Below are 19,415 nucleotides of genomic sequence, written 5' to 3' on the forward strand. Positions count from 1 at the left end.
ATTTTCCTTGCAAGTCGCAATTAAAAGCCATTTATTCAACAAAAGTAAATTCCAGATAGTACATTAAAACACGAACAGAAGGTTCAGAAAAAAGAGCACTAGAACCACCAAACCAACCCAAACTTAAAAAAACTTATTGGGCTGCAGGCAGTTCAATATTACAAAAGGAAATTTAAAAAAAGAAAAACATAAAATTTCGCTCCAAACTCGGTCTCAACTCTGCCGAATTCATATAATTTCAATGGAACTGGCCTACAAAAACAAGGGCCATCCCATTCAAGCAGCTTTTGTAAAAAAGACAGCCACTAGAGCCAAAAAAGAAAAGCCTGCCAATATCTACACCTTCCACCAGATGTTTCAGCACCATATGTATTAACAGACTCCGGGTAAATATGGATGATTCTGATCCACAGATTTTTCTTTCATCTAACTATTTCAACTATACACTAACATTCTGTATCTACAACAGAGCTTGCGTTGCTGCTATTTCTGTTTATCTTCCATCTCCATGAGCTCATTAGACTTCATCTCCCAGTTCCAAATGTAAGCTCACGTATCATAATCTAGTCTAGCTTAAATATGAGCTCGCGAAAACCCTCACCCCAATTTCAATCGGCCTGTCATCCCCACCAACTGCATGAAGCGCTACAGGGATTGTTGACAGAAGACGCACAGTGATAGGAAAAACTACTGGATCAATTTTGGACTCTGAAATGGGATCTATATGCTGGGATGCCTTTCCATTATTATCTGAATCTGCAATTCTGCACTCCTTAGGACTCTCTCCAACCATGTCAGCTTCCAGCTTCAGACTGCACGGACTTACAACCCATGCAAACTCATCAAGTTCCCTGTAAAAACCAGAGCCAGACCTCCTGAATGCACGTTTGTACGAACACAAATTTAGCACCAATGTCGATGTAGCCTCTAGCCATTCCACTGTTAAGCCTTCAACTTCCTCATAATAAATCCGCCGTTCAATCTGAAAGGCATGCATCCATTAGCATTAGAAACAACATTATACAACCTCATACGGCCAACAAATATATGAATATGTATAAAGCTACTTACAGCTAGTTTTTGGATATAAATGGACATAAACCTTGGCCCAAGACCCAAAACCCTAGCATCTGATAATAGAACCTGCAGAGCAAATGAAATACAGATCCTTAAGCCCTGACAATACGCATAGAATAAGAAAAATGCAACAAACACATGGGAGTGGTATAAGCAAATTGAATGATACACGTCCAACCATGCACCAAAAATATATCAGTTTCACATTTGTTGATTACATCGGGCGATCATAGCAGGAACAAGTTTTATAAGTACGAAGCTCATGGATTCAACAACCTACTAACCATAGCTGCATATGATACATATTACTAAAGCAATTAGTAGACCAACAAGTATGGCACTGTCAGAGGCATATACGGAAAAGAAGGGCGACATACCTCTTTCCTTTTAAGCAAAGCCCACATGTACAGTTTATCACAGGCATCCTTGACATGCCTACTAGCCAGCTTTCGATCATTACAGTAAGCGACAACATTTGCAAGTGATTCTGTGCATGGAATTCTATGTTTAGAAGCTGCAGCTGATAATGCTTCCTTGCCTTCAACAGATTCTGCAGCATCTTTATCAAAATAAATACCAGTGAAACACCTCATCACTTTGTCCCCCATTCCCGCTTTACACGAGATTCTTCTACTTCTCATATACAACTCCTCTGCTTCTATGGCTGCAGCCAATGTCCGATGTACAATGATATCAGGATATCGACGCAATGGTGAAGTAAAATGAGTATAGAGAGCAACAGCAAGCGCATAATGACCCCAGTCGTTCATATTATCTTTCATAACACCACTGCAAAAGTAGGTAGCCAGCTGCATTGGTCTTGAAGCATAAGACATCAGAATACCACACAACACACTGTCATCCTTGAGCTTACCCCTGATGCACTCCAATGACTGATGGAAGTTACCAGAAGAAGAACTGTCCAATTGCAGACCATGCTTGCAACAAAAAGCTTCAAATTCTCTTAACTTTCGCATATTAGGTGCAGGATGCCTCCGCAATAGTGCACTATCTGGGAAAGCTCTAGATATGACTTCAGCAGCTGTTCTATTTGCTAAAAGCATAAACTCCTCAACAAGAAAATCGGAGTCCTTCCGCCCGCAAAGCACGCTATCATATGGAATTCCATATTCATCAAATAGAAAGCCAATTTTGGAACTTTCAAGCTGTAAAGCCCCATCATTGAACCTCTTTTCCCTTAAAGTTTTTGAAATTTCATTAAGACTCTTGACAGATCTAATGACATCTGACCAGTCAAACGGGCCATACAACTGTGGCAGGCTGTTTCCAAATGTGTTACAAGCCTCCTCCCTAATCACCCCATCAACCATTTCTTGAGCATGTTGATAAGAAAGCTTGCAACAAGATTGTATCACAGTGCGGCCGATCCAACGATCTGTGACATCACCAGTACTGTTTAACTCCCAGAAAATAGTAAATGCAAGTCTATCTACTCCTGGATTAAGTGAACCTAGATTCTCAGAAAGAAGTGGAGGCAACATAGGTAATTTTCCTCGCAGCAAATACACACTTGTCGATCGAGCCTGAGCTTCTTTGTCTAAGGCTGAATCAGGCAAAACAAAATATGAGACATCAGCAATGTGAACACCAACTCTTAGGATGCCATTCGGCAGCCTTTCAACTGAGAGAGCATCATCTAAGTCAGTTGCAGTGGAAGGGTCAATCGTAAATATGCACAAATTTCTAAGATCTTTTCTTCTTCTGATTTCCTCTGCTGGCACCTCCCAAGAATCGCATGGAATGCAAGAAAGAGATTCAGGTGAAAAATCTGAATAACAAATTGTATTTTCATATAAAATTGCACTAAGCTGTGGCTCCAATTCACTACCCCGTCCAAATATCCGAGAGACATGGGCATGTGGAGAAGGACTTTCATCATCCCAATTATCAATCTGAGCAGCTACCAGCTCCATCTCAACTGTTGCATCTCCTCCCTCCAATCTTTTCTTGATGGAGTCAGGCAAGCTACTCGCCAAGACCATCATTTTTGGAAATTTTGGATCAGTCGGCATAAGCTGTATATACTCACGATCAGATATTGATGAAGAGTTTTTGTTCTTTTTTGAATCTTTTTTACAAGCTTCCCTGCAGTAAAACCACTGCTTGACATTTAGAAAACCAATAATAGCATCTCGACGAGGGGATCTTTCAATGATGGCCACGACTCTACCAGTTGGTCGCTTTGTTGGGTGTGAACTAATCATGGTGCATAGCCTACCCACAGCATTAGCACCTTCATGCTGTCCCATAGAAGAACCAAAATTTGAAGATTCTGAAGCGGATGGGTGATCCCCAATACCAATATTGTAACCCGTTGAACCATTTAGTTCCTGATGAACAGCTTCAGTGGCACAAGAGCTATCCTCAGAATGAATTCCCTTCTGAGGTAGAGAGAAACTTCCAGATTCAGCAAAGTCATGATCCACCTCCACTTTAATTTTACCCTTGCAGCTACCGCTAGCCATCTCACTTAATTCTACAGCTGAATTGCAATCTTCTGCCAAAGCAATACTATTTGATGGTCCATTTGACCCTTTCATCTTAGTCCAGCATGGCAAGGGATCAACCTTGATGACCACCATGTCCCCTTCCACCTACACGTAGTAGAAAAAATTGGTTCTAATCAATTAGAAATCCCAGCCCATCCAAAGTGAATGTAGAATGGATATGCTTGTCAATTGTTGCTAGAACAGACAAGTAGTGCAGTATGAATATTTAAAATGAGCACTTCTAACTACTATATAAAAATCAATCAGGCATTTCATTAGCAAGGCAATTTTTAGTCCCTGTATAGCTGCTCAATAAGGTACTACAGTAGAAATTAATAAAAAAGAAGACCAAAATCCACACTTACAGCTCTGTTTTGCACAGCAAGTCCACTGATGAGTACATCTGTGGAAACTCCCTCAATTTTGCAGTACGCCTGCAATGGAAATAGCATGTGCAAATTCTAAGCAAGAACAATTAAACAGGACTACTGAAAATACTAGAAAACAATACAAAAGCAGAGACATCATAAATACCTCAAGCCGATTGTGAGCATTGACATGAAATACCGCTTTAAAAGCATCACCTTTCTGCTAAATGTTTTTAAGAAAGCAATTACAAACAAACAGAGACAATAAACCTAACTAAAAAATGTTAAACAAAACAAAAGAGATGAGATTGTAAATCGAATCAAAAAACTCAAAACTCACCTCTAATGCCTCGTCAATAGCCTCAATGGACCAGTGTGAAGCAAAAATCTTGCCCCGAGTATTAATATTACTGATGCTATCAAACGGACAGAGTCCACCAGCAATGGGTTCAGGACACGAGTTCGAAAATGCTTGCCCACCAATGCTAAGATCAGATGGCAAAAGGTGTTCAACTTGCTCACTTATATGCATAGTGGGCATAGAGTTGAAAGCGTAAGCATCAAAATCAGGCTGCCCAGATGGAAAGCAACCCACAGATGATGTATAATTCTTTGATTTTCGAGATGACTGTGACAACTCTCCACCACCATTTACTGAAGATAATCAACAAGAAAAGAATAACATAAAATCACTAAACTGAAATAGACGACAAACCGAAGATACGTTGTTATTGGATTTAGAAAGGCAGTTGGCAAATGATGAAAAGAAATCCACAGAGCAAAAGGTAAAGACAAAAGATAAAAACATAAAAAGGGCAAAGAATATAGTGAAATCCCAAGCCCGTGAATTCTTTTTAAACTAATAAATTGATACCTAAATTAGGAGAGTTCTGCTTAGATCGACGATTAGATCGGCGTTTATTCTTCTTCTTCTCTTTATCTTTATCAGCAACGCCATCCTCAGTCCTTTCAATAACCACAGTCGACGATTGCTCAGTCCCGCTTCTCATCATAACTCAATAGTATTGCCCAATAATTTTTCTTTTTCCAAGAAAATAAGTTAACAGCAAACAAAACCAATCAATCTAAAAAATAAAAATAAAAACAAATTTTAAAGGGATAATAAAAGCATGAAAACCCTAAATCAGATTAACAAAAAGAAAAACACGGGCGTCTTCCGATTTGCTAATATATAGTCGGAAGAACCAGCCGATAGTGTTAGAGAAAAAAAAAGAAAAAAAAAAAGAGGAAACAAAAAAATTAAAAAAAGAATCAAAGAGAAAGAAGAAGAAGTGATAGGGTTTTATAAACACCAGGAAAGAAATTAATTAGTTAATTATTTTTTTTTCTTTAGAAACCAAGTGGGTGGAAAGGGACGTTATGATTGGTCGGCGAAGACAATAGGGCACCGACTATCGATTCCTTTGTCTGTCCACCTCTACTCCTGCTCTCTCTACTCACTTCTTCTCTTTCTCTTTTCTTTTCCTTTTCTTTCCCTTTCTCTTAATTTTCTACCAAAAAGATAGAGAGAGAGAGAGATTATTATAAAAAATAAGAAAATAAAAGAAGATTTTGATTATGGGAGAATGGGTGGGGTGTATGGATCTCGCGACGCGTGTCAGTCTTGGGACCAGTGGATGCTAAACTGCGCTGCTATGGTTGCATAAGGTGTAGTGTACTGAAAGAAGTCTGTCTGTGTTGTGTAGGTAAGATTATGAAAGCGGAGGATGTGGCTGCTGAATTGGATTGGATTTAAAGAAGAAGAAGAAGAAGAAGAGGATTATAAAGTCGTATTGGACGGTGATGCAAAGGGATCAGAGAACACCATAAACAACACAAAAAGACCTAAAAAAATGTTTATAATTAAACAAAATTCCTTTCTTAAATGGTAAGTTATTAAAGGTTAAGAACATTCATTGACTTGTACCAAATTTGTCTGTTTCTACTTCTCTTTTTATTCATCCTATCCATTATCTATCTGTCTTCTTTAAATTTAAACCAAATCAAACTTTTCTTTTACTGAATGCTCACTGATAATTCTTTTAGGTGCCACATTTACCAAATAAAAAAAGAAAGAACTTTTTGCTTTGCTTTTTAATATATGTGTAACACGACATTACCCATGAAAGGAAGAGTGCTTCTACAAAGATTCTTAATTGTTGAATTAAATTATTTTTAATCACGGGCCATTAAATCAATTGATGTTGATGTTTTATATGCTTAAAAAAAAATACTAAACTGGCACTCTATTTAAAGATTAACTTCAACAGTTTTCTAAAAAATTTAACAAATAATTGCTGAAAAATATTTTAATTAACTCATGAAATAAAAAGTAAACTTTTGATCTAATTTTCATGCGCGCGAGACCGGAATTTTATTAAATTTTTTATCAGTCCAATAAAAAAAAACTAATTATAAACTATAATAAAAAATTTCTCCTTAAAAAATATGAAATAGTACCGTTTAATAAAACAATAAACTTTTATATACCATTTAATAATACAATAAAGTAACATATAATAATAAAGATGCATCAATATATCAGTCAAGTGCCTAGCAAAGATAATATAAAAAAACAAAAGCTCATTTTGGTTATTAGCTTTTTTTGAAAAAGAAAAGGGAGTTATGAGCTCCAAAACTACTTTTAGTTTACCTTTCACTAACATATGTCTGCTTAGATTTTGTCATCTCAATCAATGAGTACGTGGCCACCATTAATAAATAAATAATAGTCTGTTATGTCTGAATTCCAATTGGTGATTAGCATCAATTGCATTGTTTTAAGTATTTTTATTTTTCTGGTGTGGAATATGCTATGCTCATAGTCATTTATAGTTGTTATTTTTGTGTTAAAAGGGGTTCAAGTGACACTAAAATGAGCTGATGATGAGATCATACTATTTTAGAGAAGAGATTCCACTGTGGGACATCTTACCAACAAACACCCGTCTCTTCGAATTGCTCCAACTCCTCCTCTCAATTTAAGTAGCCTTGGTACCTACTTATTTAAATTTACTAATAATAAATTTCGATAGATTAACACAATACTCATTCACTCGTTAAATTATTTTTGAAATAAGACTGAAGAACATTTAAATTGAAATGATTTTCCTTTAAAGGCCCGCCATGCTTTTGTTTTGGTTGCTCTTCCTTCTTTTTTCTAATTACATCACTGATAATCTATTTTCATTTGTTTAACACTCCATTTCCTTGAATATAACAATTTTTAAACTTTTATTTTACATCTTTCAAATGGCTCCAGCAAGAGAAGACAATGGCAGCAGCATTCTCTTTGTTTTTTTTTTTTTTTTTCCTCTTCTATGTTAGGTTTTCTTTTTCTTTTTTTGGATTTGGACATGTGTAGGGTCATTTGTGGTTGACTTTTCTTATTTCATTAATTTATCCTACTTTTTAATAGAATAAATGAATTTTAATTGTTAAAAGAAAAGGAAAATAGCTAAATTTTAAACCTAACTTACTACGGGCCTATTGTCTGGGTCTGTAACAGCTTTAGTTATCACAATTGACGTCAAGATAATTGGTTTAGAGCTTATAATTTTGTTTCTTTGTTTAATTAGTATCTTTTTTCATTATAATATATTATTTTGTTAATTTAATGTTTTATTTTTTATACATTAAATATTTTTTTTTGATAAATGATATGCAAATTTGTCCATATAAATAGTTTTTAGCGACCCAATTAAACATTTAATAATCTGTAATTTTGAAATATAAATTATTATTGAATTTAGACGGTTCACCAACTAGATTTGAAATAAATATAAATAGTAAAGTCAAATTTTTAATGAGTTTATAAGGGGCTTGGAAAATTGTACTTTAAACAAATTTATATTTGAGTATTGTATATTGAATGACTACTTTACTAGTTGTCATTCCTATTTTTTCAATCGTATAAAATATGGGGATAGGATTGTAATATTTCAACAATCACATGTTTCATAATTAACATATTTATTTACTTATTTTGCATGTGATAATTTTGAATGTGCTCTAAAATTCAACGTTAAGATGGAGAAGAAATCGATTTTATTTAGAAAAAAAAGAAAAAGAAAGACAAGGACATTATCACTGTACCTCAAGTTCAATTTGCCTTTGATTATCACCGCATATGCATGCTAAAGTGTAGATTATTGAATAACAATGACTCATTATATTGAGAGCGAGACAAGAATTATCTGCCCATCTAATATTGTAATGATCCTGAGAAAGCATCTGCAGGAGGAGAGGAGTGATGGTTCTCTATTAGATTCACTTTCTTGCAGTGTTAAGAAGCCTCTTCTAAGCTGGTTTTTCAAGCCTTTTATTTTGCTTAGGATTCTTATTTGAGTTTCGATTTTAACATACAATATTAACACTCCAATTCCAATCGAATTACACTAAATTGATTTAGCGTTTCATTCTGCTTCTAGCCCTTTTAACTCGCCTCCGAAAGCGACCCCGTTTTATAAGGGTTTTATTGAGTCACTAAACAATGGCATACTGCATGAATTCTGCCAACACTGTGTTGTAGAGCTTTTTTCCTTTTTTTATTCAATTACATATGTGTCTTTAGAATTACTCTCATTTCTAATATATCTCAAAAGACAAAGACAATACAATCGCAGGGGAAACCTTTTCTCTCTCTGTTTTCTTTCCTCTCAAAATCTCTCATTAGTTACCTGGGATTTGGGTTGTTTAAGAAGGGTGGTTTTCTAGTGGCTTTAGCTGTTAGAAACTATCTCTCCTATTGTCTTTTTGTTTTATTATATTTGTATAGCTTAGTGAAATGGGTTTTTCTTTATTATGGTTATATGTCTTCTCTGTTGGCTGTTGTCTTTGGCAATGGTGAAGAAGATTCAAAGATGGAAGCAATTATGTGTTACTAATTTGGATTGGACTTTCTTGACCATAAATGATAGATCTACAATTCTCCGAGGGAGTTAATACTATATCACTTGCGTGCTCATCTCGTATCTCTTTTCTTTTGATGGGTTAGTGTTCGGCTCATTTGGTACAATGATTTTCTGGCCTTTGGGCTGTATTTATGGGCTTTAAACCCTTTCCTTATATTTCAATGGGCTGTAGCTTTTATTTTAAACCTATCAGGGTTATTACAATTTGGATTTTTGGACTTCTTCAAATTTTAGTTTTTTGTAATTAGACATTTCGGTCTATTCTAGGCCTAAAGACCCTTTAGTGTCAATATTCCTACTCTATTGACCAAAATAGGAAAAATATGAAGATGGATCAAATTATCTATTTATTTAATTTAAAAAAAGAAAAGAAAAGAAAAAGAGTTTTAAGTTTTGAACATTTGTTTAAGCAGAAAAGGTGATTGTCGTGTGAAGTAAAATATTAGTAAGAAGTGGCCGACATGAAATGGAAGAGGTGGAAGCAGTTGACTATCAAATACTAAATAACAATAATACTGAATATCATATCCATTTCCAGACTGTGAGCTCACAAATAATATTAATAATAATAATAATAATAATAATGCACAGCCTTGTTTAATTGTGTTTTGAATGATTCTTATTATTATTATTATTATTATTATTATATGATACAATTAATTCTAATATTTAATGAATGTTAAAAAAAAAGTAGACGGACTCATATATGACACATAATGGAAAGCCACACATATAAGAAAAAACTCTCACCAATTTGAAAATCTTAAACTCTTAAATGGAGAGACTTAAATATCGGTTCCATATTTTATTTTACGGAATCTTTCAACTCTAAACAAACTTATTATTGTTAATTAAAAGCATGGTCGGCAAATAGTTGATTACTCTGTATTTCTGCATTGTCTTCTTTATATCTTTTAGGCTCCAATTTGTAAATATTTTAAGCATTCACTAAGTCAAATATTTGAATTTGGATTTACTTTGGTTTTTTCTCCGCAAAAATAAACCCTAATCATGTGTGAATCCCATGCAGACACAGCAACCTTTCAGGACTCTTGTTTTGGCTCTCCAATCTTCACCAGCTGTATAGATATGAACATATAGCTTCTTGGTAACTTTCAATATATATATATATATGATGGTCCACGTCTAAAAGAGCAGGTGGGAATTTTTGGAATTTGAATTGAGAGGATATTACTGATTCTAATTTTTACCATGTAAACCATCCATTTATCGTATGTAATAATAAAAAGAAAATAAGAAAAGTATTTATCTATTTTAAATAAATTTTTTTGTCTAAACTTAGCATATGTATTTACCTATATATTGAATAAATAGCTAAAACTGAAGAATTTATGAATCTGTGTATTTACTATACGATGGAATTCTAAATTCTTTACAATGTGTTGATTGCTATATATACATATGCTGAAATCCTACTCTAACGGTTGTTTCAATGGATACTTCTTTATGGGGTTAAGGTTGAAGTTTTGCAGGAAAGGTCGCTTCTTTTTCCCTTGCTGGTCAGTGATGAGAAGTCTGCACAAGCAACTTAGCTTGTGAAACCTCTGAGACCACAACTTTTGACTTTCCTTTTCTTTCTTCAATACTCCTCCTCAAGGTGGGTTCGTATAAGTTTATTGAACCTATCTTGCTGAGAATCAAATGATGATTCTGTTTGTCAAGAGCTTTTGTAAAAATATCTGCTAGTTGATCTTGACTTTCGATATAAGGTGTTTCAATTTCTTCCTTTTGAACTTTTTCCCTGATGAAGTGACAGTCAACTTCAATGTGTTTAGTTCGTTCGTGGAACACAGGGTTTGATGCGATGTGGCGAGCAGCTTGGTTATCACAATGCATCTTCATAGGCCCTTTACTTTCAATTTTCATGTCCTTGAGGACTTGCTTGATCCAAATGAGTTTGCTAACCGTAGATGCCATTGCACGGTATTCAGCTTCGCTGCTTGATCTTGCAATAACACTTTATTTTTTGCTTTTCCATATTACCAAGTTTCCTCCTACGAAGATATAAAAACCAGTGGTTGACTTTCTGTCACAGCTTCCAACTCAATCTGCATCAGAAAAACCAACTATAGAATTAAAATTGTTGTTCTTCATCCAGATTCCTTATCTTGGGGTTCCCTTGAGATATCTGAGAATTCTGTCTATAGCTTCTAGGTGACTGGTGCGAGGGGCATGCATGAACTGGCTTACCACACTTACTGCAAATGATATGTCAGGCCTAGTGACGGTTAAATATATAAGTTTTCCTACCAAGTGCTGATAATGTCCTAAGTTGGCTAGTGGCTAGATTGAGTTTGATTTTGGTTTCCATCGGAGTGTTGACAGGTTTAGCTCCTATTTTTCCAATTTCCTTTAATAGGTCAAGGGTATATTTCCTTTGAGATAGGAATAAACCCTTTTTAGACTTTGCCATTTCTATGCCTAGAAAATAAGAGAGCTGACCCAGGTCTTTGATATCAAATTCTCTTTTCAGACTTTGTTTGACATCCTCTATCCCTTGATCATCGTTCCCTGTTATTATGATATCATCAACATACACTAGAATAATAATGGTGTGTGTGTGAGTGTGTTTGACAAATATAGAAGAATCAGAGTTCACATTTATTAAAATTAATATTTAATAGAAAGTGGCTGAGTTTGGCATACCATGCTCTCGGGGATTGTTTCAGGCCATAAAAATCCTTTTTTAGCTTACATACCAAAGAAGCGTCTGAGATTGATTCATGCTCAGGAGGTAGAGTCATGACTTTTTCTTCTCGGTTTCCTTGTAAAAAGGCGTTCTTGACATCCATTTGGAATAGGCTCCATCCCTGATTAGTTGCTATTGAAAGGAGTATTCTGACATTGTTCATCTTGGCAACCGGAGCAAAAGTCTCTTGGTAGTCAACTCCATAAGTTTGAGTGAAGCCTCTGGCGACTAGTCTGACCTTGTATCTCTCAATAGTCCCATCACTGTTATACTTGATTTTGTATATCCACTGCATCCAACAAGTTTCTTATTTGGAGGAAGAGATACAATATTCCACGTCTCATTTTTTCTAGAGCCTGAAGTTCTTCTTTCATAGCCCTACACCATTTGGGATTGGTATTGGCTTTGTAAAAGTTTATGAGTTCAGAATAGGTTGAGATCTGACTTAAGTAGTTGCAGTATTGGCTTGATATGGCATTATAGGAAATAAAGCTCTGGATAGGATATGTTACCAATGAGACACATAATCTCTTAATTTTAAGGGGGTCTAGTTTGACGGGTGGATCTTCTTAAGGTGATTGCTTCTTCTTGAGGTTGAGGTTGATCTTTAAGAGCTGTATTGTCTCCCCCTGAAGGAACTAACCTTGAGACTGGAGATGACTCCCCCTGAAGGGAATCCAGAGTAGGGCTGCTAAGATGAAAATCAGAGTTAGGCGGAAATAATAACGTGCATGGTCCATGAGTATCAGAGAAGTCATTGCAGTTTTAATCGGTGTAGTAGGGAACAGTATCGACAAATATGACATCTCGAGAGATATAGGTTTTGTGAGTCGAGGGATCATAACATTTATACCCTTTTTGAGTAGAGGAATATCCTAGAAAAAGAGTTTTGACAGAGCTTTTATCTAGTTTGTGATGGCGTTTGATATGAACGTAACAAACACAACCAAAGACCCTAATGTGCCATAATTCGATTTTTCTGCCTTTGAAGACTTCTAGAGGACTCATATGCTTTAAAGTGGCAGTGAGAAGTCTATTAATAAGGTAGGTAGCAGTTAAGAGGGCATCCGACCAAAAAATAGAAGGAACATTATTTTGAAAAAGAAGAGTGCGAACGACATTGAGAAGATGTCGATTTTTACGTTCAGAATCATTTTGTTCAGGGGGATTAACACAGGTGGTTTGATGTACAATTCTTTTTTGTTTAAAGAATGCAGAAAATTTTAGTTTATGTACTCCGTGCCATTATCGGAGTGAAATTTTTTTAAATTGGCATTATATTGATTTTGGATGAAATTAAAGAATTCTTGGAAACGAGAAAAAACTTCATTTTTTTCCTTTTAGTAAGTAAACCCAGGTAGTGCGAGAATAATCATCAATAAATGTAACAAAATATCTAAAATGGTTATAAGATTCAACAGGGGCAGGCCCTCAAACATCCGAGTGTATTAAATCAAAGGCTTTTTCAGATACACTAGATGATAAAGAAAATGGTAAACGAGTGTGTTTAGAAAATTTACACACATCACAATTGCTAGAATTTAAGTTATAATAAAATAATTTGTTTAAAATATTGTCGTAGGGATGCCCAAACCACTGATGCATTAACATGCCTTGGTTAGGGTTGGTTGACAGAAGACATTTCTTGGGAGGATTATAGAGATAGTAAAGACTGTTTTCTAGTTTTCCTTCACCAATCGTCTTCCCGGAAATTCGATCCTGAAATATGACTGAAGAAGGTGAGAAAATAACATTGCAGTTTAAATCACAAGTAATCTTACCAACAGATAAAAGATTAGATTTAAAGTCAGGCAAAAATAAAATATTTTCAATGTTGGAGTCAAGTAAATTTGTGGTGCCATATCCATGAATTTTGATTTTATCTCCATTTGCAACAGTCACATGATGAGAATTCGAGATAGGATTAATTTTTTTGAAATTTTTTGGATCCCAAGTCATGTGATCTATTGCACCTGAGTCAATAATCCAAGTATTTTGACAGGGTTCTGAAATTTTTTGTAATGAATTTAAGGCAGTTTGAACCGAACTTGATCTTTCGGGTTGGGATGACCCAAACCCATTGGGTTGAAAAACCAAAGCCTGTAATTGGGCCAACATTTCTGCCACTTGGACTTTCTGATTTTGCTGGGCCTGATGAGGGACAAGGCCTGACCCAGAGACATTGTAATCAGGTCGAGTTAAGTCCATGGAGCTGCGGGTCAAATAGTTCTCAGGTTGGGTCAAGTCTGGGTATTCGGAGTCGAGTTGCTCCTGCGGGTCAGGTCTTGGGAACCCTAGAGAGTCGGGTCGGGGTGTCATATAATTTTTTGCATATGACGCCCAACCCCTATACTCTTCTTTTTTCCTAGGGTTTTCGTCAAACTTTCTTCTTCCTCCTCTGTTCGTTCCTTCTGCGCCGCTCTTCTTCTCCCATCCTCGGGTTGGTCGAAGATGTGAGTGAAGGTGCTAGCACTAGGCGCGATGGTGACCTTGCTTCTTGCAGTGGTCGCTTACTCGCCCGTGCTAGCCCCTCCTCTTGTCTGACTTCCTTCGATGGCATTGGGGCGACACGAAACGAACGCTTGATTCTCTGTGAGTTCGAGTGAGGCCGAGGGATTCATCAGAGTCCTTTGAGTCTCCTCGCGTTGCCCAATTGCTATAACAGTGTCGATTTTTGGCAAATCAGAGGACATGAGGATTTGAGACCTCAAGCTCTCGTAGCTTGATTCCAATCCTCCCAGGTAGGCATACACGAGATCATTCTTGGCTCTTCTTTGATTTTCCTTTGCATCTGTCAATGGAGGTAAGTAGTTCTGAAACTCTTCCCATCGCGTTAAGATTTCTGTGGCATCCTGTGAACTTGATTTTCTCCCCTGAGTGATTTTTGCTAATTCTTGTTTAAGATTAAAAATATAAGCAAAATTCTGTTGATGGCCATATAGGCCTTTTACTTTATCCCAAATTGTTTTTGATGATTCCAGCAACATACAGAACCTTGAAATTTGGGGCTCTATAGTGCTGGTGAGCAACGACATGTCCATATGGTCTGTCATTTGCCACTCTTCTAGTTTCTCGAGCTCATGCTCTGTTGGGGCTTCTGGTCTCTCAGGCTTGGGCTTTGGCTTTGTACCTGTGATGAAGCCAAGCTTCCTTCTACCACTGAGGCCAATAGAGACCGATTTGGACCATTCAAAATAATTTTGATTTTCTTTGAGAATGATATTGGTTAATTTATGATCGGTTTGAGATATATTGGTGGGTTTGAAAATGGTAAATGATGATTACAAACTTGTCACCTGCTCTGATACCACGAAGAATTTATGAATCTGTGTATTTACTATATGATGGAATTCTAAATTCTTTACAATGTGTTGATTGCTATATATACATGTTGAAATCCTACTCTAACGGTTGCTTCAACATATATTTTTTTATGGGATTAAGGTTGAAGTGACCTTTCTTGATTTGTAGGAAAGGTTGCTCATTTTTCATTTTCTGGTCAGTGATGAGAAGTCTGCACAAGCAACCTAGCTTGTGCAGCCTCTGAGACCACAGCTTCTGACTTTTCTTTTCTTTCTTCAACAAAAACATATACATTAATTTTAAATGATAAAATATCAATTATTTTATAATAAAATAGAAAATATTAATAATACATATTACTTTTTATTTATTATAATATATAAAAAATTTATTTTTAAATATACATCTTTTTATATAAATTCAATTTATGTATTAATTTTTCAAAAATTATTTAAAAATAAGACAGTCTAGATACTTGGAATAGTTAAGTGTAAAAAAAATTCACCGGGGCGCGCAAATATCGAGGAAGTTCAAATAATATCACCTCCGACGCGCCAAAATATAAAAGCGGCTTTTAAACGATATTACTCAACTCTTTTGTACGGAAACCAAATTCCCCACTTGGCTCTCACTTTCAGTCATGCTTCTCGTTGTCGCTTTGCCTTGGCCTTCTCTCCAATACCCGGTTGCCAGATTTTCCTCTCCGTTGCCCAATTTTATATCTTTTGTTCTACAGTTTGAAGCCGATAGCAGTCGCATCCTAAGCAGTTATAGATAGCAAATGTCGTCTATCATTCGATCGTATTAACACCGTTACCCCCCCAGGTAATTTATGAGTTGGTTGTCTTGGCTTGTTCATGCACACAATCTGTTTGATTATTATTTTTTTTTCATCCAAGTTGGCTTTTTGTTTACTTTTTAAAAATTGTTTAAGTCTTTGGATTAGTGGATCTCAGTTTTTCTTTTATTATTTTGTTTTTCTTTTTACATATATTGGTGATGACTGGATGAATAGAACAGATTACATTAGTGTATGATGATGGGCATTGGCGTGGTGTGCTGGACTGGTTCATGAAGCATCCATCATGCTGTAATAAATAAACACATGCTTTTGTCAGATATGAAATCGAATATTTAAACTTTAGAAAGTTGTTCTTAGTACAGGGTGTTCTTTGCTTTTCTTATTTTTTTTTTTCTTCGGGTGTAAGAGGAGAGGGTGAATGAGATTACATGTAGATGGTAAAAGATATGATTGTCAATTCATGAATCGTCATTGCTCTTTAAATAGGATAATCTTATGTTTGACCCGCAATTTTATTATATATTTTAATAACATCCTTAGCTGATGCCATAACCAAGTAAACAATTAACTCCACATTCGTCACCAATCGGAGAGAAAAGAGAGACAAGTCAACGCAAAACCAAGAATCAGAATTGGAGAAAAGAAATGGTGAAGGCCAAAATATACTAATTCCAACCCCACCAAAACTCTTTCTTCAAACTCAGCTTCTTTTCTCTTCTCTGACGGTCATCCAATCCATCCTCCACATGACAACTTTATTTTTTTTTACTATCAGTTTTTTATTCTGTGCTCTTCTTGTCTCTGCTTCTACATTCTCCGAATTCATCTTTCCGAATTTCACTGCTTCAAACTTTCGTTTTATTGATAATCAGGGCGCTTTCCTCTTCTCTAGTAATGGAACATTCAAAGTTTCTGTCTTCAATCCTGGAGGAGGTCAGAATAACTTTTACTTGTGTGTTATGCATGTGGCCTCCAGCACTATCATATGGTCTGCTAATAGTGATGCTCCTATCTCCAGTTCCGGTAAAATGGATCTTACAGCCCAAGGGATTCACATTACTGATCAAGATGGCAATCCCAAATGGTCAACTCCAGCTTTGAGATCATCAGTTTATGCATTATTACTAACTGAGATGGGCAATCTTGTTTTGCTTGACCAACTTAATGGTTCTCTTTGGGAGAGCTTTCACTATCCAAGAGATACATTAGTCATTGGTCAACACTTACCTAAGGGGAAATTGCTCTCCAGTGCTGTATCAAGCAATAACTTATCTACTGGTCATTACAGGCTTGCTATCTCTGATTCAGATGCAATATTACAGTGGCAAGGTCAGACATATTGGAAATTATCAATGGATGCTGGGGCTTATACAAACTCCAATTATATCGTGGACTTTATGGCAATAAACAGAACTGGTCTGTTTTTGTTTGGTCTCAATGGATCAGCTATTGTAATTCAGATGAGTTTGTCACCATCTAATTTCCGAGTAGCCCAGTTGGGTGCTTCTGGCCAGTTCACCATCAGTAGCTTTTCTGGTAGTAACAAGCAACAGGAATTTGTGGGACCAATGGATGGTTGTCAAATTCCACTTGCCTGCGGCAAAATTGGATTGTGTATTGATACTACATCCTCCAGACCAACTTGTTCATGTCCACTAGGTTTCCGAGGAGGTTCACAAAATTCAAGTGGCTGTGTGCCAAGTGACGGTCCTTCCTTACCACATGCATGTGTGTCAACCAGAAACGGTAGTCAGTTGAATTCCTCGGCTGTTTCGTATATGAGGCTCGGATATGGTATGGATTACTTTGCTATTGATTTCTCTGAGCCTACAAGATATGGCGTAAATTTCTCAGTTTGTCAAGATCTGTGCACAATGGACTGTGCTTGCTTGGGAATTTTTTATGAGAATTCATCTGGTTCCTGCTATGCACTTGAAAAGGACTTAGGTTCTATTATATCGAGCACTAAAAATGAGAATGATCTGCTGGGCTACATTAAAGTTATAAATAGATCAACTCCAGATGGCAGCGATGATAATCAAAATCAACAATTTCCTGTAGTTGCTCTGGTGCTGTTACCTTTCACTGGGTTCCTCCTTGTAGTTGCTCTTTATTTCCTCTGGTGGAGAAGACGGAGAATTTCCAAAGATAGAGAGATGAAATTAGGTTGTGGAAGCTCACGTTCTTCTGGTGATCTGAATGCCTTCTACATCCCAGGTTTACCCCAACGGTTTGACTATGACGAACTCGAGGTGGCTACTGGAAATTTTAAAACACAGATTGGGTCAGGTGGCTTTGGTTCTGTATACAAGGGCACGCTTCTTGATAAATCGGTCGTGGCAGTAAAGAAGATATCCAATTTAGGAGTACAAGGGAAAAAGGATTTTTGTACTGAAATTGCTGTAATTGGAAGTATTCACCATATCAATCTGGTGAAATTGAGAGGATTTTGTGTCCAAGGTAGACAGCGCCTTTTGGTTTATGAGTATATGAATCGTGGCTCACTGGACAGGACCCTCTTTGGTAGTGGACCTGTCCTAGAATGGCAAGAGAGGTTTGAGATAGCACTTGGAACTGCACGTGGACTAGCATACTTGCATGCTGGGTGCGAGCATAAAATTATCCATTGTGATGTCAAACCAGAGAACATTCTTTTGCACGACCATTTTCAGGCCAAGATATCTGATTTTGGCCTCTCAAAGCTTCTAAGTCCTGAACAGTCCAGTTTATTCACAACAATGAGGGGAACTCGAGGATATCTTGCCCCTGAATGGCTCACAAACTCCGCAATCTCAGAAAAAACTGATGTTTATAGTTTTGGAATGGTACTGCTTGAACTTGTAAGCGGAAGGAAAAATTGTTGGACCCGGTCGCAAAGCGCCAGTGTGGAGAACAGTAAGAGTGGTGGTGGGCAGTCGACATCATCATCAGGATCAGGACTTACTTATTTTCCATTATTTGCATTGGAGATGCACGAGCAAGGCAGGTACTTGGAGCTTGCTGACCCAAGGCTAGAGGGGAGGGTAACAAGTGAAGAGGTCGGGAAATTAGTGTGCATTGCTCTGTGTTGTGTACATGAGGAGCCAGCATTGAGGCCCAGTATGGTTAGTGTTGTTGGAATGTTGGAAGGTGGTATACCTTTAGGTCAGCCAAAAGTAGATTCCCTGAATTTCTTGCGATTTTATGGGCGTAGATTTACTGAGGCTTCCATAATAGAGGAGGAGAACAGGCATAGCAGTATTATGTTGTTTCCACGAGCAAACAATTCTGACTCAAGCACAAGTGACTACCATGCTTGTTTCTCCTATATCTCCTCACAGGAGGTCTCAGGCCCAAGATAGTATTTGATGGTTGAGACTCTGTCTAGCAAAACCACCTCATGTGATTTGGAATTTTAGTTGTTGATGACTTTCTCTATGAATTCAAATCAACTTGTCTGGAAGTTCAAGATGAGTTGATAGGGAAGTGCATAGGTAGAGTTCAATTTTTTTTGTATTTATTCTTTAAACTCTACTTAAGTCATGTTGTTTCTATACCTTTTATGAAGAGGTCAATTTTATGTGTAATTGAATGTACTCCCATGATATGATCAAATGTGGAGCTTTTTTTTAGGTTTCTTTTGGACAATCATTCTTTTTCTTCACCCGCCCAGTTGATATAAAATTCGTGTTATATTATGCATGGATATGCTTTGCGACCTTTTATACATTACTTATCATTCATAGAGGCATT

At 36.5% G+C, this 19,415-nt stretch overlaps 2 protein-coding genes across 5 annotated transcripts; one reads left to right on the forward strand and one right to left on the reverse strand.

Moving 5' to 3' along the window:
- Window position 1: 1 nt before the first annotated feature.
- On the reverse strand, window positions 2-5,799 carry LOC8274092 (DIS3-like exonuclease 2). 2 transcript variants are annotated; one of them, XM_015716062.3, is made up of 7 exons: window positions 4,830-5,799; window positions 4,296-4,609; window positions 4,122-4,178; window positions 3,953-4,021; window positions 1,455-3,692; window positions 1,072-1,143; window positions 2-982 (listed from the first exon to the last, which is right to left on the reverse strand). In XM_015716062.3, the coding sequence occupies exons 1-7, from the start codon at window positions 4,966-4,968 to the stop codon at window positions 569-571; spliced, it is 3,303 nt and encodes a 1,100-aa protein (XP_015571548.1). In that variant the 5' UTR covers window positions 4,969-5,799; the 3' UTR covers window positions 2-568. The 2 variants fall into 2 exon arrangements, with proteins under 2 accessions (XP_015571548.1, XP_002513779.1); XM_002513733.4 differs by having other exon boundaries at window positions 4,122-4,175; window positions 4,830-5,798.
- Window positions 5,800-15,456: 9,657 nt separating this feature from the next.
- On the forward strand, window positions 15,457-19,299 carry LOC8274091 (G-type lectin S-receptor-like serine/threonine-protein kinase At5g35370). Of its 3 annotated transcripts, XM_025156446.2 has the most exons (3): window positions 15,458-15,706; window positions 16,556-16,616; window positions 16,702-19,299. In XM_025156446.2, exon 3 carries the CDS (start codon window positions 16,712-16,714, stop codon window positions 19,022-19,024), a length of 2,313 nt encoding a protein of 770 aa, XP_025012214.1. In that variant the 5' UTR covers window positions 15,458-15,706; window positions 16,556-16,616; window positions 16,702-16,711; the 3' UTR covers window positions 19,025-19,299. The 3 variants fall into 3 exon arrangements, with proteins under 3 accessions (XP_002513778.2, XP_025012214.1, XP_015571420.1); XM_002513732.4 differs by having other exon boundaries at window positions 15,457-15,706; window positions 15,902-19,299; XM_015715934.3 differs by having other exon boundaries at window positions 16,556-19,299.
- Window positions 19,300-19,415: the final 116 nt, after the last annotated feature.

Source organism: Ricinus communis, chromosome 2 (assembly GCF_019578655.1).
Source record: "Ricinus communis isolate WT05 ecotype wild-type chromosome 2, ASM1957865v1, whole genome shotgun sequence".
Lineage (NCBI taxonomy): Eukaryota > Viridiplantae > Streptophyta > Magnoliopsida > Malpighiales > Euphorbiaceae > Ricinus > Ricinus communis.